This window comes from Sciurus vulgaris, assembly GCF_902686455.1.
Source record: "Sciurus vulgaris genome assembly, chromosome: 12".
Lineage (NCBI taxonomy): Eukaryota > Metazoa > Chordata > Mammalia > Rodentia > Sciuridae > Sciurus > Sciurus vulgaris.
The window spans coordinates 83092733-83112921 of NC_136473.1; the positions used below are offsets into that span (position 1 = coordinate 83092733).

At 40.6% G+C, this 20189-nt stretch overlaps 1 protein-coding gene across 5 annotated transcripts in view; it reads right to left on the reverse strand.

Annotated features, from left to right (window-relative positions):
- Positions 1-4980: 4980 nt before the first annotated feature.
- NR5A2 (nuclear receptor subfamily 5 group A member 2) overlaps positions 4981-20189 on the reverse strand; it is a 134651-nt gene continuing 119442 nt past the window's right edge. For all 5 annotated transcript variants that reach the window (XM_079106046.1, XM_079106043.1, XM_079106045.1 and 2 more), the window contains one exon: positions 4981-8512. In XM_079106046.1, coding sequence (XP_078962172.1) covers positions 8265-8512 — 248 coding nt within the window. In that variant the 3' untranslated portion in view covers positions 4981-8264. The remainder of the gene's footprint in view (positions 8513-20189) is intronic.

Genomic DNA, 20189 nt, shown 5'->3' on the forward strand with positions numbered 1-20189 from the left:
GGAATTATCTTTAGGGTGTCCATGTGCACTCTGATTTTATTTCCTCAACTAGATCATTGCCTGGAACTTAACAGATGCTCAATTGATATTTTTTTGAAGTGAGAAATACTGGATTGGAACAAATTACTTTTCAAGTCATTTTTGTGGACCTTGGGGTTCTCCAACTTCGAATTGCTCTCTTCTGTCAGATGGTAGACAGAACCGTGAGAAGGGCGTGGGAGAAAGTTATCAGCAACTTTCCTGCATGACCTCATCCACCACAGGGCATCTTTGACCTTCACTGAGGAGGTGCAGGGAGGGGAACCAGGGATGAGCCATCTTCCACTGCACAGCAGATGCTGGAGAAGTGTGTTTTGTTTGTTTGCTCTGTGGTTTTGGGGTTGGAACCCAGGGCCTCCTGCATGCTAAGCACGTTCTCTACCATTGCATTACACCCCTTGACCCACGGAGAAGGGATTTTGAATGTTGAATTCAACTTTTCAAAAGGTACACATTTTCTTTTTCAGAACATTCACTATTGCCTGTTTGTAAGGGTGAATTGGTCTAAAATGTTTGACAGGCTGTGATTTCTCTCCTGCATCATAAATGAATACTGATATGAGCATTGTAAACCCATTTTTTTTTTATACATTTAGATTTCTGGAGTTGGCTGCCTCTTACCTCTTGGCATCTCACCATTCTAAAAAATTTCAAAGGTGCAAGCCAATTTTCTCCAGAAAGAAGATGTGCGAGGGGAGAGATCTTTCCCAAAGTTTTGGGTCAGTTTTTTCGGTTGCCTGTGTTGGGATTTTGTGGACTGTCATTGTTGGAGGGTTGTTAATGGTTACCCAGCGTTCCTATGCGGGAGTCCCCAACAGGGTTGCCCAGGCCAGCCTTGGGTGGAAGTCCTCTGGGAGGTCACCAGCCTCTGATATAGTTGACTCCAGTGGATGGCTTTGATAGTTAGACATTTCCACACCCCCAACCCCGACATCGTGTTAAAATCTCTTCCACGATGGGCATCCGCCTGTCTTACTCCCACCGGTTCGAACTCTACAGGATCACAAAGCAGAGTTCGAATCCCTTTTGGGGCTCTTTCTTCAGATGGTGAGCAGCAAGGCCAAGCACCTTGTATTAATAGAGCAAAGCCATTTTCAGTGGCTCTTCTTTGGGGTGACAACATGCTCAGGGTGGGAACTGACTTGCACTCATACGTTGAATCACTCCTGAGGAAACATGAAATACGTTTGTGTCACTGGACTTGGGTGGATCAGCACATTGGATGGACGCTAGATTATCCCAAGGTTGGTCTCACTAAGATGTCTACTGTCAACGTCAAGAGATGAAAGGGGGATGCTATTGTTTGGGTCTTGAATGTCCCCAAAGACCCAGGTCTTAAAGGTCTGGTCAGCTGGGTGGCAGTGTAGGGGTGATGGACCCTTTAAGAGGTGGAGCCTTGTAGGAGGACCTTAGGTCATTGGTGCCACGCCCTGAGTGAGACTGTGGGCCTCCTCCTTCTTTCTCTTTTGTTTCCTGGCCATGAGGTGAGTGGTTTTGCCTCTTCATTTGCTCCTGCCATGATCTGGCCTTGCCACGGGCCAAAAACAATGGAGCTGACTGATCAAAGACTGGAACCTCTAAAGGTGTGAGCCAAAATAAACCTTTTTCTTTATAAGTTGATTATCTCAGGTATTTTCTTTGAGTGATGGAAAACTATGTGTCCACAATCAGGAAACTTGAATACTTTTGTGGAAACCATGTGCTGGGCCTGCTGTGTGCCACCAGTGAGTCAGTGGCTTAGAAACAACTGAATCATTGTCCTTGCCCTGATGTTCACAGTGTAGGGCGGTAATCCTGGGAAACATGATGGGACTAGAGCACAATCACATCAGAGAACCAAGTGCAGTGGTGGGTGCACACTTGTAATTTTAGCTAGTCAGGAGGCTAAGGCAAGAGGTTCACAAGTTTGAGGCCAGCCTCAGCAACTTAGACCCTGTCTCAAAAAAAGAAAAAAAAAAAAATCACACCAGAAGTCCGACACCGGACTGGATGGGGAGGGGCAGCTGGCAAGGTCTCTTTGAGTCTGGTTGGAGTTTTTCCAGCCACTGGGGAGCAGCATGAGCAGAGGCCAGAAGGCACAGGACAGCAGGTTGTTCAGTGTGACTGGTGCACGGGTGGTGTGCGGAGGCTGGACAGGGAGGCTGGGAAGGCAGGCAGAGGCTGTCAGGAAGGGCCCTGATGGACTTTTTCCCTACAGATACCAGGCATCCTAGGACTACAGCGAAGGAATGAGTCAGCTCTGGGGTCGGTGAGGCTTGGAGAGGGTTGAACTGGATAGTAGAAGTCCATTCTGGGGTCTGCTGCTAAAGTTCAGGCAAGAAATGCCAAGCACCTGATCTAAAGTCACGGGAAGGAAAGGCGAGGACTGATCTAAGAGGAATAGGAAGAGTAACTGTGGGATTTGGAGGCCGAGGCCATGAGGAACGAGGGAGAGATGTGGGAAGGAAAGCTGGAGACTGGAGACGGCCCTGAGCAGCAGAGGCCTATGGTGGTGGGAACTCGAGAGGGGCTTCCATTCCTGTTGCCAGAGAGCTGGGAGGCCCTGGCCCAGTCAGCTTCTTCATCTTCAGGGAGGAGAGGGCTGAGGTCACTGAGGAGGGGGCACTGCCTTGGACCCATGAGTGGGGGTGTCTCTGTACAGTTGAAGAGTTAAGACACCAACTGGGAGCCCGCACGTGGTCTCCCGTCCCTCCTTGGCTCTTTGTGACTGACAGGTCCCAGGGAGAGTCTCAGGTCTGAGGTAGTGTCCCAGGGAGGCTGGCCTGGAATCCACCAAACCTGGTGCAGCCTCAGGTCTGATCCGCGCTGGCTGGAGCGGAGTGTGGAGGCCCAGCCCTCTGCAGTCTTCTCGTTTGTTTCTTGATAGTTTAGTTTCAAGCTTACTTCAGGGATACTCAGCAATTAGCCTAATTACACCCCCCTTTCCCCTTCCCCTCTTTCCTAGCAACAAACAGGCAAAGCCTTTCTACAAACAAAACCACAATCCTAGCCTGACATCAGTCACCGAATTATTAATTCCTACCTTAACATAAAACAAATGCCTATGTGAAACAGTTAAAGTATTGCAAGAATATTTATTTTGAGTGACTAAACTATACACTTCCTGTTCAGCGTTAAGGAAAATTGGTCTTTATTATTCCAGGGAAATGTCAAAATCACTAAGTACTGCAGCATTCTGACCTGCGTTATGTTGAACAGAGTCTGCACGTGTTTCTCATAAAAATATACATCAGAGATGGCTTCAAACTGAACGTCAAACTTAGTTAAAGGTATAAACCTTCTCAAAGTTATTTTGGATATCAAATATAACAATCAGATGCACATCGGCATGAGTCTTTTTTTTTTTTCGTAGGAGCTGCTTATGCTGATGGATTTAGCAACTTGGTGCGTGTTATTCAGTGAGGGGAGGTGAGCTGCCTCAGCTCTCATCAGAATGACCCCTGCCAGCTGCCAGGAGGGACCTTGAGAAACTACCAATTTTTTAAAAAATGTATATAACTACTTAAAAAAGAAAACAATTTAAAAAGTTCATGTTTTTCATCTTGCTTGAACTGTGTGTTGATTACCTGGATGTATACATATGTAAAAATTTACCAGACTGTACACTTTTCAGCATGTAAATTATGGTCCAATTAAATACGAATATGTATTTTTATATTTAATGGGATGTCAGCAAGAATAATTTTAAAAGTTCTTCCTAGAGTTTGACAAGGGAGATGGGTTTTGGAGGTTGCTATTTAGTTTAGTTGGAGGTTGCTAAAAATCTCAGTTCTGCACTTAAAAACCCCAGGTGCAGTGTTTGGGGTCTGACTTCTCGGTGTCTTTTTGAAGGATCCTAAGAAAAACCAGGAACTGCTTGGCAAAGGACTAATGCCTCCTGGGTATCAGAGCCTCCAGAGAGGCTGAGAAGGGTGGGGCCTATACGCTAAGGCTGAACTTGATGCTTCATAAGCATTATTAAGTGTTTGATGGCTCTTGTCTTATTTTGTAATGCAAGTTTTATTTATTTCCCAAATGGATTCAGTAGTTATTTTGTTGCTTTAAACAGCTCCAAGCTGGGTGTGGTAGGGCATGCCTGTAATCTCAGGGTCCTGGAAGGCTGAGGCAGGAGGATGGCAATTTCCAAGCTCTCAGCAACTTAGCAAGACCCTGTCTCAAAACAAGCAAACAAACAAAACAACACCCCGACCCACAACAAAAGAAAACACAAACACATCTCTGAAGACTCCATGGTACTGAAGGGGGCTGATTCCTAGAACAGGGACATTCTACCTTCTATGGTTAAACTCTGGAGAATATAAAGGCTTTTCTGAAGTTGTTGATATTTTTGTATACTTCATTCAACTCAATGCATGATTTTCTCGAGTATCTTTTCCTACGTATTGTCCTGTTTTGGAGACAGAATAGCATGATGTTAAGTGTGCTGATCCTGGGGATAAACTGCTTGGGTTTGAGCCTTGCTCCTGGACTGGGTGTGGCTTAGGGGTACAGCACTTGCCCAGGATGCCTGAAGCCCTGGGTTTGATTCCCAGCACCGCATAAACCAAAGATCAAAATCCCCGCTACTCCTCTGACTCGTGAGTCTCTTCATGCAAGATCATCAGATGACGCTGATACCGAAGGAGGTTGTTCTGAGGACCAAGGGAATTAATAAAGCAGGCAGGAGTTATTAGGAAAAGTTAGATTCTACAAAGATTTTTCCACCGATCAGTTATAACAGTTAGTGACATAAAATGCTTCATTTCCTGTGTGAAACAATCATGCATAGATTATGATGACTTTAATCCTTCATGTATCCAAAGCAGGACAATAGATGCCTATAGAAAATGTCTAGATAAGGAAAATAATTGCTCTTGTGAAGTTCTATTGATTCCATTCCTATCGAGTAATTACTCAGAAGTCTTAGGATCCAATAGAATAAGGACAACATAAAAAGACTTTTAAAAATTATCAGGCTGGGCATATCAATATTTATTGAAATACTGAAAAAAAAAAAATTCCACTTTGTTGAGAAATTCCTGGCAAGAACTGACATGACAATATGTATTTCACTGATACAGTAAGAAAACGTCAACAAGTAACCGACTCCACACTCTATAAACATTGCATGGATTTGAGCCCAAGGCAGCTGCAGAAGATCTGTAACACAAATATTCAGACGCTACAGGTTGCATGTTTACAAACATAGACCAACTATAACAAACCAAGCTAAGCCAAAAACCTTTATATTTGAGTCTGCTTTTACTAATAAGTCCTGTAATTGATAAGGCAGTTGGCTGAATGGATGTCTGGTTATGAACTGGTTAACAATTAACATCAGAAAACTGCCATCAACCAACTTTGGATGGGCCACAGATGCTGGCTATGGCACTTTCTTATCAGCTTCTGTCCTTAGTATCATAACCAGCAGTGTGGATGTAGCTCTGTGTGGCCTCTTTCTAATCATTCCCAGGGTGTGATCAATTCGCTTAACAACATACCAAAATTTGATATTTTATGGTCACCGTTTAGTGGGAACACTGTATATTTAAAATAAGGAAACATAAAGAGTCAATGTATTTGACTATTTTTTTGGGTGTGTATGTGGGGGGGGGGGCGGGGTACCAGGATTAGAACTCAGGGACCCTCAACCACTGAGCCACATTCCCAGCCCTATTTTGTATTTTATTTGGAGACAGGGTCTCACTGAGTTGCTTAGCACCTCGCTGTTGCTGAGGCTGGCTTTGAACTTGCGGATCCTCCTGCTGGGATTGCAGGTGTTCCTTCACCGCCAGGCCCAGCGGTACTTGACTTTTTTGTAATGTTAAAGACCCTCCTCACATCTCTCCTAATCTCATGATGGCCTCTGCTCGTGTCTTGCACACACTGGATAGAAGCGGCTTCCTGGCTGTCATTTCCACACCACTGTTATCCATGCGTCTTCTCACTGACTTGATTTTTAACTGGGGCGGCAATGATGCGGCCCAGCCTGGACTGCTTTGGCTGTGAGCTCTGACCAGTGATTCTTCACTGTCCTTTGGGCCGTGAAGTTAACACAGGTGACAGACACGGCACAAGTCAAGGCGGGGCTTTGCTAGCCTAGACCCTTCAGGTGGGCTGGCATTAGAAGTGATTAATAAAAGTAATAAAATAATTCTCTTTGTACACGCTGAAGTCAGAACTAATATCTTTGGTATACGACTTACAATGCTTGAAAGGAAAACCGGGTAAGACTCCACCTTGTTAAATTTACTTGAAACAGAGGAAGTTACGAGTCACATCATTTACAATAGATATTAAATAAACTACAGTAAGAATTAGGAAGATTTACAGACATTTAATCAAGTGGATGATTTTAATTCATTCAGACCCTTCTATGTCCCTGAACTATGTCCCACTAACTTGAAGACATGCTACAGTAAACACATGTATTTGGTTTCTTCAGTCTTGGCTATATCTTATACAAAGGTGAAACCGAGGAACAATAAATTAGCATCATAATTGTCTACAGTTGAAACTATGATATACAATATAAATAAACTATTCAAAAGCCAGAAACATTTATGGAAAAAATTAAGGGACTAGGAGATACTTTCAGTTTTTACAGTTTCTACAAGTGATTGTGCTGCCGATAATCTCAAAAAATTAAAGTCTAAATGAGATTCCCATCTTTTGATTTTAGTGTCTCACGACATACAATAATTAAGTACTGTTAAAAATAATTACTGATCAGAAAAATAACATTAAAGAAATTACTGCTTCTGCTATTTTGTAATATCACGGTCCCCCTCCCCCCCGCAACCCACCCCCAGGACCTAAAGAATGTAAACACTATATTTTATTTGACTTTAAAGTATTAATACTTTATTTTAAACATGTTGATCCACATTTGCACAGCTACCTTTTAGAATTGCGAAATAAGGCAAGATTTTCATACCTGTGGCATCGAGTGTGAATAATACTGACAGCATTGTTTGGAGAATTTGTTTGCAATTCTTTGTCCTCCATATTTGTTCTACAGCAGACTTTGGTCTATGACTTAGAAAGGTCAGTATCACTCCCTTCCTTTCCCCTTTGGGGAAGATTTAAATGACTTTAGGATCTTTCCAGGTGGTATGTAAAAATGACTATTCCCATCTCAAGTTAGGGAGATGCTTGCTCAGTGGCAACTAGTGTCAATCTAGCAGCTTCTCCTTCCTTTTCATTTTGCATAGCTTTACATGCTTCAATTTTTATTTTCAACTACTTAGGATTGTGACTATTTGACATTCCAGCAAAAGATCTTTCATGCTGTATTTTTAAAAGGAACTACAAACCTTTATGATTAAAAGGACGGATGTAGCCTAACAAGTCCTTCAGCCAGAAATTCTTATGAAGTCCAACAATGCCAAAGCCACATTTCAGCAACAGTAGCAGAAATAAGATCTAACTTGCTTTAGTTATGGAGCATTTGCTTAAAAAATTTGTAGTCATTTCCCTTAATACTCGTTAATGCTATATAAGATAGAAGAGGGATACTGCCTGCTCTTTTTAAAATCATGAACACGTGACAAAACGAACTTGAGAACATATTTAAAATGGCAAGCTGACATATTTATAGACTTATGTTCTTATTAGCTGTTTGCAGGTCTAAGACACAGACATTTGGAATTCATGATTTAGTGGAGCTACTACCGGGCACCGGGCGTGGCTGAGCATAGGTCCTTTGTACAGACTTGGTGATCTCAGGGCAGAAGATGCTGGGCCTTCTGAGGAAGAGAGAGGGGCTGTCGCAGGTCCAGCTGATGCATTCTTGAGAATTGTTTCAGTTCAGCTTCACCAGGGAGGAATTCTGTAAGCTCAAATCCCCCACTGTATAAGCTTAATTAATAACACAGATTAGTTCCTAAATTTCTTCATAGCAGAGATCAGTTTAAATATACAAGAATTGTTCTGTCCATTTTTATTCTGACATAGTGTTGGAATCCATCTGTGAGTTCAATCCACTCCATTACAATGTCTTTCACATGAATCCTTTGGGGATGTGAAGCCTTTGATTCACAGTTTGCAATACAAATACCCTGATACATCATTTATTTGCTATTAAGTATTTGATTATTATGCCTTTTTAAATTCAGTATCTTTAACCAAGTTTTTAATTAGTGTTGCTTGGAGCAGTTCAGAGTATTTTTTTTTTTTCTTCTTCCTGTTCTTTCCCCTCCCCCAAATCTCTGTGTTCCGGAAGCAGAGCTCCTAGGGGTTATAACTTATGCTCTTTTTGCATGCAACATTTCAATGAGAAGGTTATTGTAGGGCACGTCCCCGTTCAGGTGCTTGTAGTAGAGGTATTCCTCAGCCTGCATGCTGATGGCCCGGATTTCGGGGAGTCGCAGAAGTAGCTGCCCAAACTTCTCTGTTTGCTGCGGGTAGTTACACATGGTATAGTCCAGCAGGGCGGCGTTGACTTGTTCCTGGACACCCTCTACCAGCTGGAAATTCTCGAGGTTTTTGACATCTGCATTTTAAAAAACAAAGAAACAACATTTATTTCGATGGCATTTAAATTCCCCTTTACTAAAGCAGTGTGTTCAATGAGTGCATGGATTTTCCTCCTGACATAAAGCTTACTCTATACTCTGCTGAATATTCAGTGAGCCCCACTCACCAAGCTTCCTGGGAAAATGATCACAAAAGAGCTTGAGAAGAATGTCTTGTTGAAATTCTGCATATACCTCAATCAATTAGACACCAATGGATTTTGAGCAAGGTCAACTCTTTTCATATCTTACAAAAGGAAAGGTTTGAGGATTCCTAAAGTAGAGGGATCATAATATATTGCCAGCAAATGAGTCCCCAGAGAAAGACCTATCTTAACCCAGTATATTACACAATTCATATAATTCTGTATTAATTTTTCTGACCCAAGGTGAAATCTGTGTCCAGGGTATGATGTAGTTAATTCTAATAAAAAGTGACAGGGTTCTTGTTTCTGTTTGACATTTTCTAAATGATTCTGAAAGCCTTTGACTTGTCTAGCCGATGCTAATGAACCATCTGTACACTCCAGTGACTGCCAACCGAATATTCGCTACTGGGAACTCTCTAAAATATATATCTCAGTGACTAATGATCGTTATCAAATGAAAGCCTTGTCCTTTAGGCAGAATACAAGCTAGGCTGGTTGGTGCCCTTTAACCTAAACATGGTTTCTAAAGTCCGGGACTCTGTTCTTTTCTATCTTTTCTTTTTTTCTTCTGGTCCTGGGTTCCTCTTTGGAAAAGCTGGACATAGGCAATTGTTTCTGCCTAACTCCTGGTGATCCTCCAGTTGTTGTAAGATGTCTGCCCTAGAGGTCCTTATAAATACTGAATAAGAGAGAACCACAGAATCAGAAAAGACAGACTGACATACAGATATACACAGAGACAATGGGCCAGGGAAAACGGAATGTTGGAATTTCTCTTCTGGAGTTTATTTATGTTAACTGTACAACTTTTATACAATGTGTATATAGAAGCGGCTGGGGGAAAAATACACAGATGTGTATGTGTTTACATACACCCTGCACAGAAAGTAAACAGATGTAGCCGTCCCTCCCGCTACTTTTTAATTAGGCAAAAATAAATAAGAAGGATTCTGAAGAAAACCACAAAACAGTCTGAGTAAAAGGTTAAACACACTAAACCAAGTTAATGGTTACCTCAGTAATGCACATCCAATATTTTGAGCATGATCTACAGTTACATAGGTACACGTCCCTTCTGTTATTTCTGAATGCTATCTGCAACAAGGTTGCCTTACGCTTACTGTAGAAATATGTTCAAGATGATTTTGGTGTTGTAACTGTGCATAGCACATGCTTCTTTCTATCCCCAAGTCTCTGACCCGAATTTAAAAAAGCAAGGAATCAGAGCTGAAATAAACAGAGTGCAAGAACTGGGTACCGCATCTATTTCAAAGAGAGATGGGAGATGCAAAAATATTTGATTATTAATAAGTCATACAAACAGACACATGCTACATTACCAGGAACTCGGCATCTTCCTCTGGCACTGAGTTGGTATCCACTGGACATTTTATCTATGTGACACTTCACAGTTAATAGAGCATTTTCTACCTATCGCCTGGGAAATCTTTTTAAAATGACTTTAAAGTACTTTAACTATTTATAAACCTGGCTAAGGGCCTTGAGGTGTACTTGGTTCAAAATTATAAAACACAAATGACTAGAAATACCTTTGATGTGTTTTATCTCCATACAACAGAAAAATCTACATGGGTGCTGTGTTTTAATGATTTAAGCATAACTACAAAACATCTGAAATGGAGTATTATTTTATGTTACAGTGAAAGATACTCTCACAAGCAAGAAAAGCTAACAACAGTCATAGAGATTAATAGGGAGGGTGTAGGAATTTGAACAGTGTAAAATGTAAGATAAATGAATAATAGTCTTTTTAGAAAGTTGTTTTTGAAACTTTTTTTTGATAAATGTAGTCTTTGAGAACCATGTTTAACACTTTGTGATAAATGACATCACTCTGTGAAGGGCAGGGAATCCACTTCCAACAAGCAGAAAACAAAGGGCAGATAGTCAGTTCTAGTTTATTCACATATTATTATAGAATGATCATTTAAAGTCTTTTGGTTAGCATTCATGAGTAAGTACAATAATGGTCTAAATTGGCATCTTTCCCCCAAATTTTAAAAAACATGAAATATTCCTTCTGGCAGAAGAATATGCAAGTTTCTCAAACTTTGGTCAAATAGCCTTCCTTTATTTTTTTAAACTGGGGATGAAATCCAGGGGTGCTACACCACTGAGCTATATTCCTGGTATTTTAATATTAATTTTGCGACAGGGTCCTGCTAGGCTGTCCTTGAACTTGTGATCCTACTGCCTCAGCCTCCTTAGTTGCTGGGATTATAGGCATAAGTCACTGTGGCCTGCTCAAATACCTAATTTTTCTCTAAAGATCAACAGAGTTGAATTTGCATGACTGAATTAATGATCCCATTAAGCTTCTTTAATGAATTTATTACTAAATATAACAAAATTTAAGTTGGTAATTGCACCAAAAGATACTTCCTGGATGAATATCTATTTTGTGTTTGTGTCTATACAGGTGGTAAAGATTCGTCTTGCAAGCACAAGGCCCTGGGGTTCGATCCCCAGTACACACACACACAAAAAAAAATTCTAATATATAAGCTGTAAGGTTGAAAAAGGAATGGGAAAGGAATGTGGAACAATTTTGATTGATTTAGTTTCACCTATTGAGAGTGGTTGCTGAAGCATTTCTCTCCTGTCTGCCCCTGGTCTATTTCACTGTCTGTTCTCTGCAAAGACTGTAAGCTCATTGGGGTGAAGACTCTGCATTAGTCAAGGCATCCCCAGAAAACATACCAATTACTGTTTATCATGTTCGTTCAAAAATGATATATCCGTAACTGTGAAATGACATGTTAAGACCTTATCTAAGAAACCAATCTCCTTTTCGAATTAGAAACCAATTTTCAAAAATTTGATACATATAATAGATGTCTTCCTGAAATAAAATATTTTAAAGGCAATGTGTTTTCTAGTTGAAGCACACTGTGGTGAATCTTTTTGTGATCCAAATGATGGAATCTTAATTTACACGTTTTGCAAAGAGGTTTGCACTGGTCAGTGCTTCTGCGGGAAGTGTTCCTGCCTTCTCATTGGGGATTGGAATCTATCCCTGGGATCCTGGAGTCTCTCGAGTGTATGGGCCTGATAGGCAAACCTTGGTTTTACCACTAGAGAGGAAAAAGTGCCTGGAGAGAGAGTTTATAAGGACCTCAATGCCATGGAGAAAGTAAATGCCCCAATACAGAGACAGCACCTCCCAAGAGACTTTCGATTTTCTTTTAGGTGGTTCACATTTATTTCCTTTTCAGGAAACTCCAGTGTGTTTCTACAATGCTCATGGAATTAGTTTTATGCAAATACTGCCCTTCTCATGAAAATTTAATCCATTTAAATAGAAATTTAAAACCTTAACAATTTTCCCTGGGATGTCCTTCCTCCAAATCAAGACTTACCCTTAGGTAATGTATGTTAGTTGGCATATCTGGAAGTCTTAACTCATCTACAGCAGGTTCTACAACACCATATATTCACGATTGAATTCACATTAAATTATATGAGCAAACAAAATCTGGAAAATGAATGCATGTTCTGGAGTTGTCAAAAATAAATGTTTTTGGGATTTGGTTCCTAGATTAAGGAATCTAGGTTTTGGCAACAGACACCCCCCCCCCCCCCCCCCCCCCGCTCCCCAAACTGGAGATAGAGATGGATGTGAGACCAAAATTCCAAACGGTGCTGTGGCATTTTTGTGCTGGATCTCAAAATTTCCTGCAACTGCCACCCTCTGTGCTCCTTTGAAATTTATATAAGCTTCATTTTAATACAATTTAAAAACACTAGTTAATGAACTATCATTACAAATTCTGAGATGGAAATTGTATGTAAACAGACAGAAGCATCCCCAACCCTTTCTCTATAGCCTTTAAATTTTGATGACGGGCAAGAACATTTTGTGCTTCCTTTCTAAGTATCAATCTCTTATCATCTATTCTACTTTATTCACTCAGGGACTAATTACCCACTTTTTATATGAAGCAGCATTAGGATAAGCTCACAGTGGGGTGCTCAGATTTCTTTTTCCCCATCCTTATTGGAAAGTAAACCCTTAGGTCTTCTTGAATATATTACGGGGCTGACTCTTCAGTCCTACGTAGCACTCGGGCTGTCTGAAGATGAAGATTCTCATCTCTGCCTCCCTGGTTGCTGTGGCAGTGAAGCCTGTAAACCTTCCTGTTCAACCCTTTTCCAGTATTGGGTCCTTTGCTGAGCAAGGGAGCTTTGGGAGAGGGAGGGGTGTGAATTGTCATTTGCTGAGAAGTGGGAGGAAAAGAAAAGAAAAGGGAAAAAAAAAAAAAAAAAAAAAAGTCTTTTAGTCTTTTTTTTTTTGAACACTAGAGATTGAACCCAGAGGCACTTAACCACTGAGCCACATCCCCAGTCCTTTTTAGTTTTTACTTTGAGACAGGCTCTCACTAAGTTGCTTAGGGCCTTGCTAAGAAAAATTTAGCCTTTTAAAAGACATAAAGGTGGGGGAAAGAGGTACTATTTTGCATTAGAGAATATTTCTTTTTCTTGCGGCTTTTGAAGGAGTGACAGTCTATATATTGTCATACAATTTGTCCTCAGAAGACCTTTTCCTTTGATACAGAAAAAGAGAAATGAATTTCCTATAAGGAATTTATTTTTTAAAATTATTTTAAAAGGGCTAAATTTGAATAATTTGTATACATAATTTTGTAAGAACTGTTCGGAGGTTGGAGAGAACATACTAGTCCTCACACAAAGTTCGCTTAAAGTCTGGGCTGGTTAGAGGTTGGAAAGGAAGGACAGGGTATTATTGATGTTGATGTCTAAGAAGAGATTCTAGCCCCAGTTTCCAGTAAAACCTGAAACTTGAAGATTTCAAATTCATGCCTACAAATCATTTGCAATAATATGGGTGTGCATATATAAGTTTATTAACTCAAGCACTATTTGCACCAACTAGAACACAATTCATTGCCTTCATTACCCAAATTAGGAACAAGAAAATGCACCCTCTGACGGAGCGTTGTGCAAAAATGTGTACATAAAGCATATGCAATTTTTATGTACACAGAAACAACAAGCCCTTCAAACTGCATGCTTTGTCATTTCATACCTTCATGTATATGCAATGTATGAATTCATTCACTCATCCATTCATTCATTCAGTCTGGCAGCCCTGAACCAGATGCTGAGGAAACAGGAATAAAAGATAATCTCTGTGCACAGTAGATCTTTCAGTGTGATACAGATAAGCAGTAGATGCCTTGGGGCCACACGGATAGGCACCTAATTCAAGGCTCAGGGACAAGAAGGGTTCTTGGGGGAGGGGACAGCTGAGGAGTTCTGAAAGATGAGTAGGAGTGAGCTAAGCAACACCTGGAACAAAACCCTTGTCCTGACAGACAATGTCCTTTACACAAAGCTTCAGAGCAGGACAGAAGGGGAGGTCCTTGGATCACTGTCATGCAGCTCAGACTTCATGGTTCAGATATGGAGGGACCATAAGGTTTAAGACTGTAAAGGGCATTACATGTCAGAACATTTGGATTTTACTATAAAGCAATACAGAAGCACTGACAGGTTTTAGGAAAGAAGGAAGTGGTCAGTTTTCTGATTAATAATGAACATTCCACTGAAAGTGTGGAAAATTAATTGGTGTGTGCAGGAGGGTAAGGAGGCAGCAGGATCATGAAGGAGACTAGACACAAGGTCATTACAGGAAGACAGATGGGAAATACAGCAGCCACGGGGGTGGGGAAGGACCTGAGCAGCATTCAGGTTTGTTGACCATGGGTTAATAGAAAGAAAGCCATTCAAATGGCTTTCTGGCACCTATCAATGAAGTGTGGTGGTGGCCAACCTTAAGGTACCAGGATAAAGAGATTTGAGGAGTTGGTTAGGTACGGCCAAGTTGAGTTCAGGGAGAATATCAAATACTGGGCAGAAGTGTTCACAAAATGACCAGAAGTAAAAAAGTTTAGATCTCAGCAGACAGGCCTGAGCTTATGGTCTTGATTTGGGAGTACTCAGAACAGGTGATGGGTAGAATCCCAGGACTCAGTGAGAATATGTAGAAAAGAACAGGCTTAGAGGTGGGATCCTGTTGAAGCTGAAGGTATTGCAGGTATTATGAAATTAAGACTCAGAGAGGAAGTGGCTTTTCCAAGATTTCAAAGTTAGTAAGACCTAGGGAATAAGAAAGGAGCTAACATTTACCAAACATCAATCTACAGGCCAAGTATTTTTTGACATGTTTTCTCATTTAATCCTCTTAAGAGGCCTATGGAGAAGGTATTAATATTCCTATATTCCAGAAGAGAAACTGAGTCTTCGTAGGGGTTTCAACAATAGTAAAAAGCAGATCCTGAATGTATGAACAGGACTGTCTCACCCTGAAGCCCTCACATCCTCTGCCATAGGCCTTGCCCCTGCTGGGGTGGGGATCTGAAGACTTCAAGTACATCACTTTCAATTCCTACAGCTTTTTCTTCCTGGATCACAGTCTGCAAGTTTCTGTCACCTGCTAGGGGTGGAGATTGACAGACACTGAATAATCAAATAGTTCAGTTTCTAATAGTGTCTTATTATGTTGTGAATGAATCATCCTGAGAAAATTTGAAATAATATAGTATTGACATTTACACTGGGATGTAACATATCTTACTATCTTGATGATTTTGAAGGAACTTTAACATCTCCCTTCTCCTGGCCCTGATTACTAAATCCAGGGTGTTTTACCACTGAGCTACCTCCACCCCAGGCCCTTTTTATTTATTTATTTTTTAAATTTTGAGATAAGGACTTGCTATATTGTCTAGACTGGCCTTGAACTTGTGATCCTTCTGCCCTAGACTTTCGGGTAGCTGAAATTACAGGCATGCACCACCATGCCTATTAGGAACTTTGACTTTCATAAATGTCAGAGATCATTATAAACAGTAGTCACAACGGAGACTGAGCACAGTGTAGTATCAAACGATGCCTATGTGGGGGCTCCTCTGGGCAACTTTCACTCCAGTTCTTTCCATTTGGACCATACAGATACCAAGGTTAAGAAATAAATTTCTCCACCTTTGCCTTATTTATATGCGGAGTTTAGAAAACCAAATCTCATTAATCGAAATGTTTTAAAACAACTTGATCTTGTGGTCTAATACCCTTGTTCAAAGAGATTCAAAGGGAATGGAGGTCTAATCTAGTCTGAGGGACCAGCCCTATTGGGCAAGTCACTTTGAGCTATTTTTTTATCAGCAAAATAGAAGATATAACTCACTTTTTAAAACCAATGACACTTTAACTACAAATGAACTTTAAAAAATATACAGATACCATATTCTCACAAGACATTATTCTTCTTATAATCTCAGCTAGAATTTGGAGGTTTTTTCACCTAGTACATGACTGAAAGGGGACCTTCCTCAATAACAATCTAGTTATTTTCTCCACTGTAACATTTCACATACAAAGCAGAATATTTGATGGTGCAGTTTTCCAAAATTAATGGAAGGCAGAGTGAATACTTTCAAGTTTATTCCTTTCTCAATCAAAAACAATATTCAAGAAAATATGATCAAGTCTTAAGTTTCAATTAAGTATTTTGTATTCTGTTTTATTAATTTTGAAGCCCAATTTCCACAAGATGTACATGGCACTTTACATAAAATGCCACTAATCCAGTGTCTACCAGAGTGCCCAGGAAAACCAGGGCTCAGAAAATATTACTGTGTAAAGAAAGTCACCTGCAGAGATGCCTGCAAAATACACAGTCCCCAAAGGCCAGCAGAGTTCCCAGGGGGAAGGAATGCTCCTCAGTAATTAAGTCTTCATTTCCAGTCTTAGTTCTATCCCTATTGAATTGGGAGATCATGGGCTTCTCACTACTTTGGGTCTAAAGTTTCTGCCTCTGTGAAACCCAAAGACTGGATCTGAAGATCTCTATTGTTATTACAGCTCTGCAATTTGGCACAATTATGAATGGAAGTTTTGAAAAGAAGATACTGGATTCCTGTTGCTAACAAACTAGGGCAAGTGCTGCTCTACACTCACCCTATCAGCCCCTCACTTGCTTTTTCCTGCAGCTGGATGGTGCTTCAATCTCCACGATGATTTAACACAATGTGTCATTCATTACCCTATGTATATGTATGATTACACGAATGGTATGGATCTACCATAGAAACACAACCAGAGAAACAAAGTGATGTACCCCATTTGTGTACAATGAATCAAAATGCAGTCTGTTAAAAAAAAAAAAAAAAAGGCAATTGAACTCCCTTACATTAAAATAGCCCCTCTTACAGGAAATAATGTAGCTTTGGCAGGTATAAATTCAAAGCTTGCAAAAAAAGTTTACAAACCAGATCTTGTGAGCCTGGAGATGCCTGGTATCTCTTCTGTGAGGACACAGAATACAGAATTGAATATAAATGATGTCACTTTAATATTCAGAAAAAGGAACATTTTGTGCATTAATAAAATTGATCCCCATTATCATAGTCTAACCCCGAGAGCACATCTTCTTGCCTCACCCACTCCTGTCTAGACGGATCTCCTGGTATTTCTTGCTGCTGCTTTAATGTACCGAGCTTGTTTTCCCTCCGGACCTTTCTACCTGCTGTCTTCTCTTTCTGGATGGTTATTCCCCTGTTGTGTAAGGCTCACTTCATTTACTATAATCATCTCCTCTATGAGATGATCACTCTTTCTAAAGAAGCTCTGCATTAATGTCCAATTACTGTCTGCTCCCTCACCCTGCCTTATTTTTACAAATTTTCCTTAAAAATACATGCAATGTATAATAGAGATAGTTATATATATAAGACAATTGCTGACAGTCTAAAGGTAGAAGCAATCCAAGTATCCATCAATGGGTAAGTGGAGAAACAAAATCTGTTTTACACACACACACACACACACACACACACACACACACACCCACACACCCACACACACACACACAGTGGAGGATACTAAAAAAGCAAGGGAACTGGCACATGCTACCATGGATGGACCTTGAGGACATTTGATATATAAAATAAGCCAGGGACAAAATAATAAACACCGTGACCCTGCTCACACAAGGTATCTGCAGTTTTCAAATTCACAGACACAGAAAGTAGAATGGTGGCTGGAGGTTGGAGTTGTTTAGTGGACAGAGAGTTTTAGTTTTGCAAGAGGCAAAGAAGTTTGGAGGTGGGCTGTACAACAATGGAATGAACTTAACGCTACTGAATTGTGCATTTAAAAATGGTTAAATTAAAAATTTAGGTCCCCATAAAAGACTGCACATACATGTTTATAGCAGTTTTACTCTAAATTGCCCAAACTTGGAAGGAATCAAGATGTCCTAAAGGTATCTTGTGAGTAAATGGATAAATAAACTTTGGAGCACTCAGACAACAAAATAATATTCAATGTCAAAAACAAATGCACCATGGAGTCATGGAAAGACAAGGAAGACCCTTAAATGGGTATCACTACGTGAAAGAGCCAAATGTTGCATCCTAACAATTCCAACTATATGACATTCTGGAAAAGACAAAACTCTGGAGATGGTAAAAAGAGCAGTGGGTGTCAGGCGTCAGGTTGGGAGGGCACTGGATAGGCAGAGCATGAAGGATTTCTAGGCAGTGAAAAGACTTGGTGATGCTGTAAACGGTGGCCATGTCATCATACATTTGTCCCCATGGAATGTACAACACCAGGAGGGAACCCTAATATGAACTAAGAACTGGGGTGATAATGTGATTCCATCAAGCGTAGCAAATACATCACTCTGGTGTGGAACACTGATCGTGGGGGGGGGGGGCAGGGGACACAAGGAGATTCTGTACCTGCCATTTAATCATGCTGAGAACCTAAAACTACTACTATCTTACTAAAAACAATGCAAAATTAATAAACAAAATTGTCATACAAAAGATAATTTAAAACGTATAGGAAAATGGTTAAGATGATAGATTATTAAATTTTTTTTAGGAGTGGGACTCTGGCTCAGTAGTAGAGTGCTTGTCTAGCATGTGCTAGGTCCTCCTGGATTACATCGTCAGTACCACCAAAAAAGGGAAGAAGAAAAAAAAAAAAAGACAGTTAATGTATATGTAACATTTTAGACATTATATGACAAATTTGCCAGACATCTGAAACCCTACGACATCACCAGCCTCTCAGGCTATCTCTGTGTGTCTCCCATAAACAAATTTCTGACCCACCAGGGGTGACCATGACCCAGCATTTTGTATTTCCTTTGCCCTTGTATCCTTAAACTATATATGTAGATATAAAATAAATATATAATTGTTATATGCAATATATATAATTGCTTGTTTCTGACTGGCATATATATATATGCGTCTAATTTTTAAAATTGCCCATCATCCCCTCCAGAGTCAGTATTCTGAAGGCAGAGACCTGGTTTTCTTTGCAGCTATATCTCTAGAAACCAGCAAGTGCTCAACTTGCTGTGTTCAACACAGAAGATCCTCAATAACTATGTTAATAAATTTCACCATTAAATATTCTAAAGCAACAGTTCTCTCTCTCTCTCTCTCTTGCCTTTGACATGCTGCTATCCTTCCACATCAAATTCGTGGCAGACTTTATTTTTGTTTTGTGTGAAATTGATTTATAACAGCAAGCAAAAAGCACAGATTCTATTATGTTTTGTGCTTTCTTGGGAAACAGAATCAAACAGGAATTTTGGCGAGGGGCTCTGAGTGCAGAGCCAAGCTTGCCTGCTGTCCTTCAGTCCTCTGGTCTTTTCTAGCTGGAGAACCCAGGTCCCATGTTCAACACCTTCGTCACGCCTCCCTCAGTGACCATGCTGAAGGCCTCAGAACATGACTTTATTAGATTTTATATATATAATTACTGCACATCTCTACTGGATAGCCAGGGGGCATCTCAAAAATCACAATATCTGAATTTTAGCTCCTTGCCCTGTTTTAAAGACATGAATTCACCTTTCCATTCTCAGTTCACCACACCCACCAACTTCTTTCAGATCCTTCAGTGTGTGTGGGCCACAGCTGGTCCCTCTGATGAGGCTTTCTTTTCCTAACCTTTTTTTGGGTACCTCCCCCTCACCCCCAGGCCTCAACACGAACACCACCACTTCCAGGAAGCCTCCTGAGTGTCTCTTCACTGCGATTCTATAGTACATTCCATTTGCCCATCACACAGGGCCTTGGGAATTACAAGGTCACTTGGCGTTTAATTGTGAGGACAGTGATATGGTCCTCCCCAGGCCTGTCACGGTTCCTGGACTAAGTGGGAACCATTTCACATGTGTAGAAGACAAGAACATTTTCCACGTGATTCCATAAGCCAGTCTTTCTGCTTGCTTTGTGTCTGAAAGCTCTCCCAGTACTTCCGGGCACATCTTCCTCAAGCTCTTCTTGATCCTCCAGTCTCTGGTTTACTCTCCCTCCCCTGCTAGGCTGCATTCCGAGAGCCCATCTGATGCCTATTTGCCCACACAGTCAAGTGCAGCACCCCTCACCACAAGACACCCAGTGCCTGCATCAATGGACTTGCTAATTTGCATTAAGCT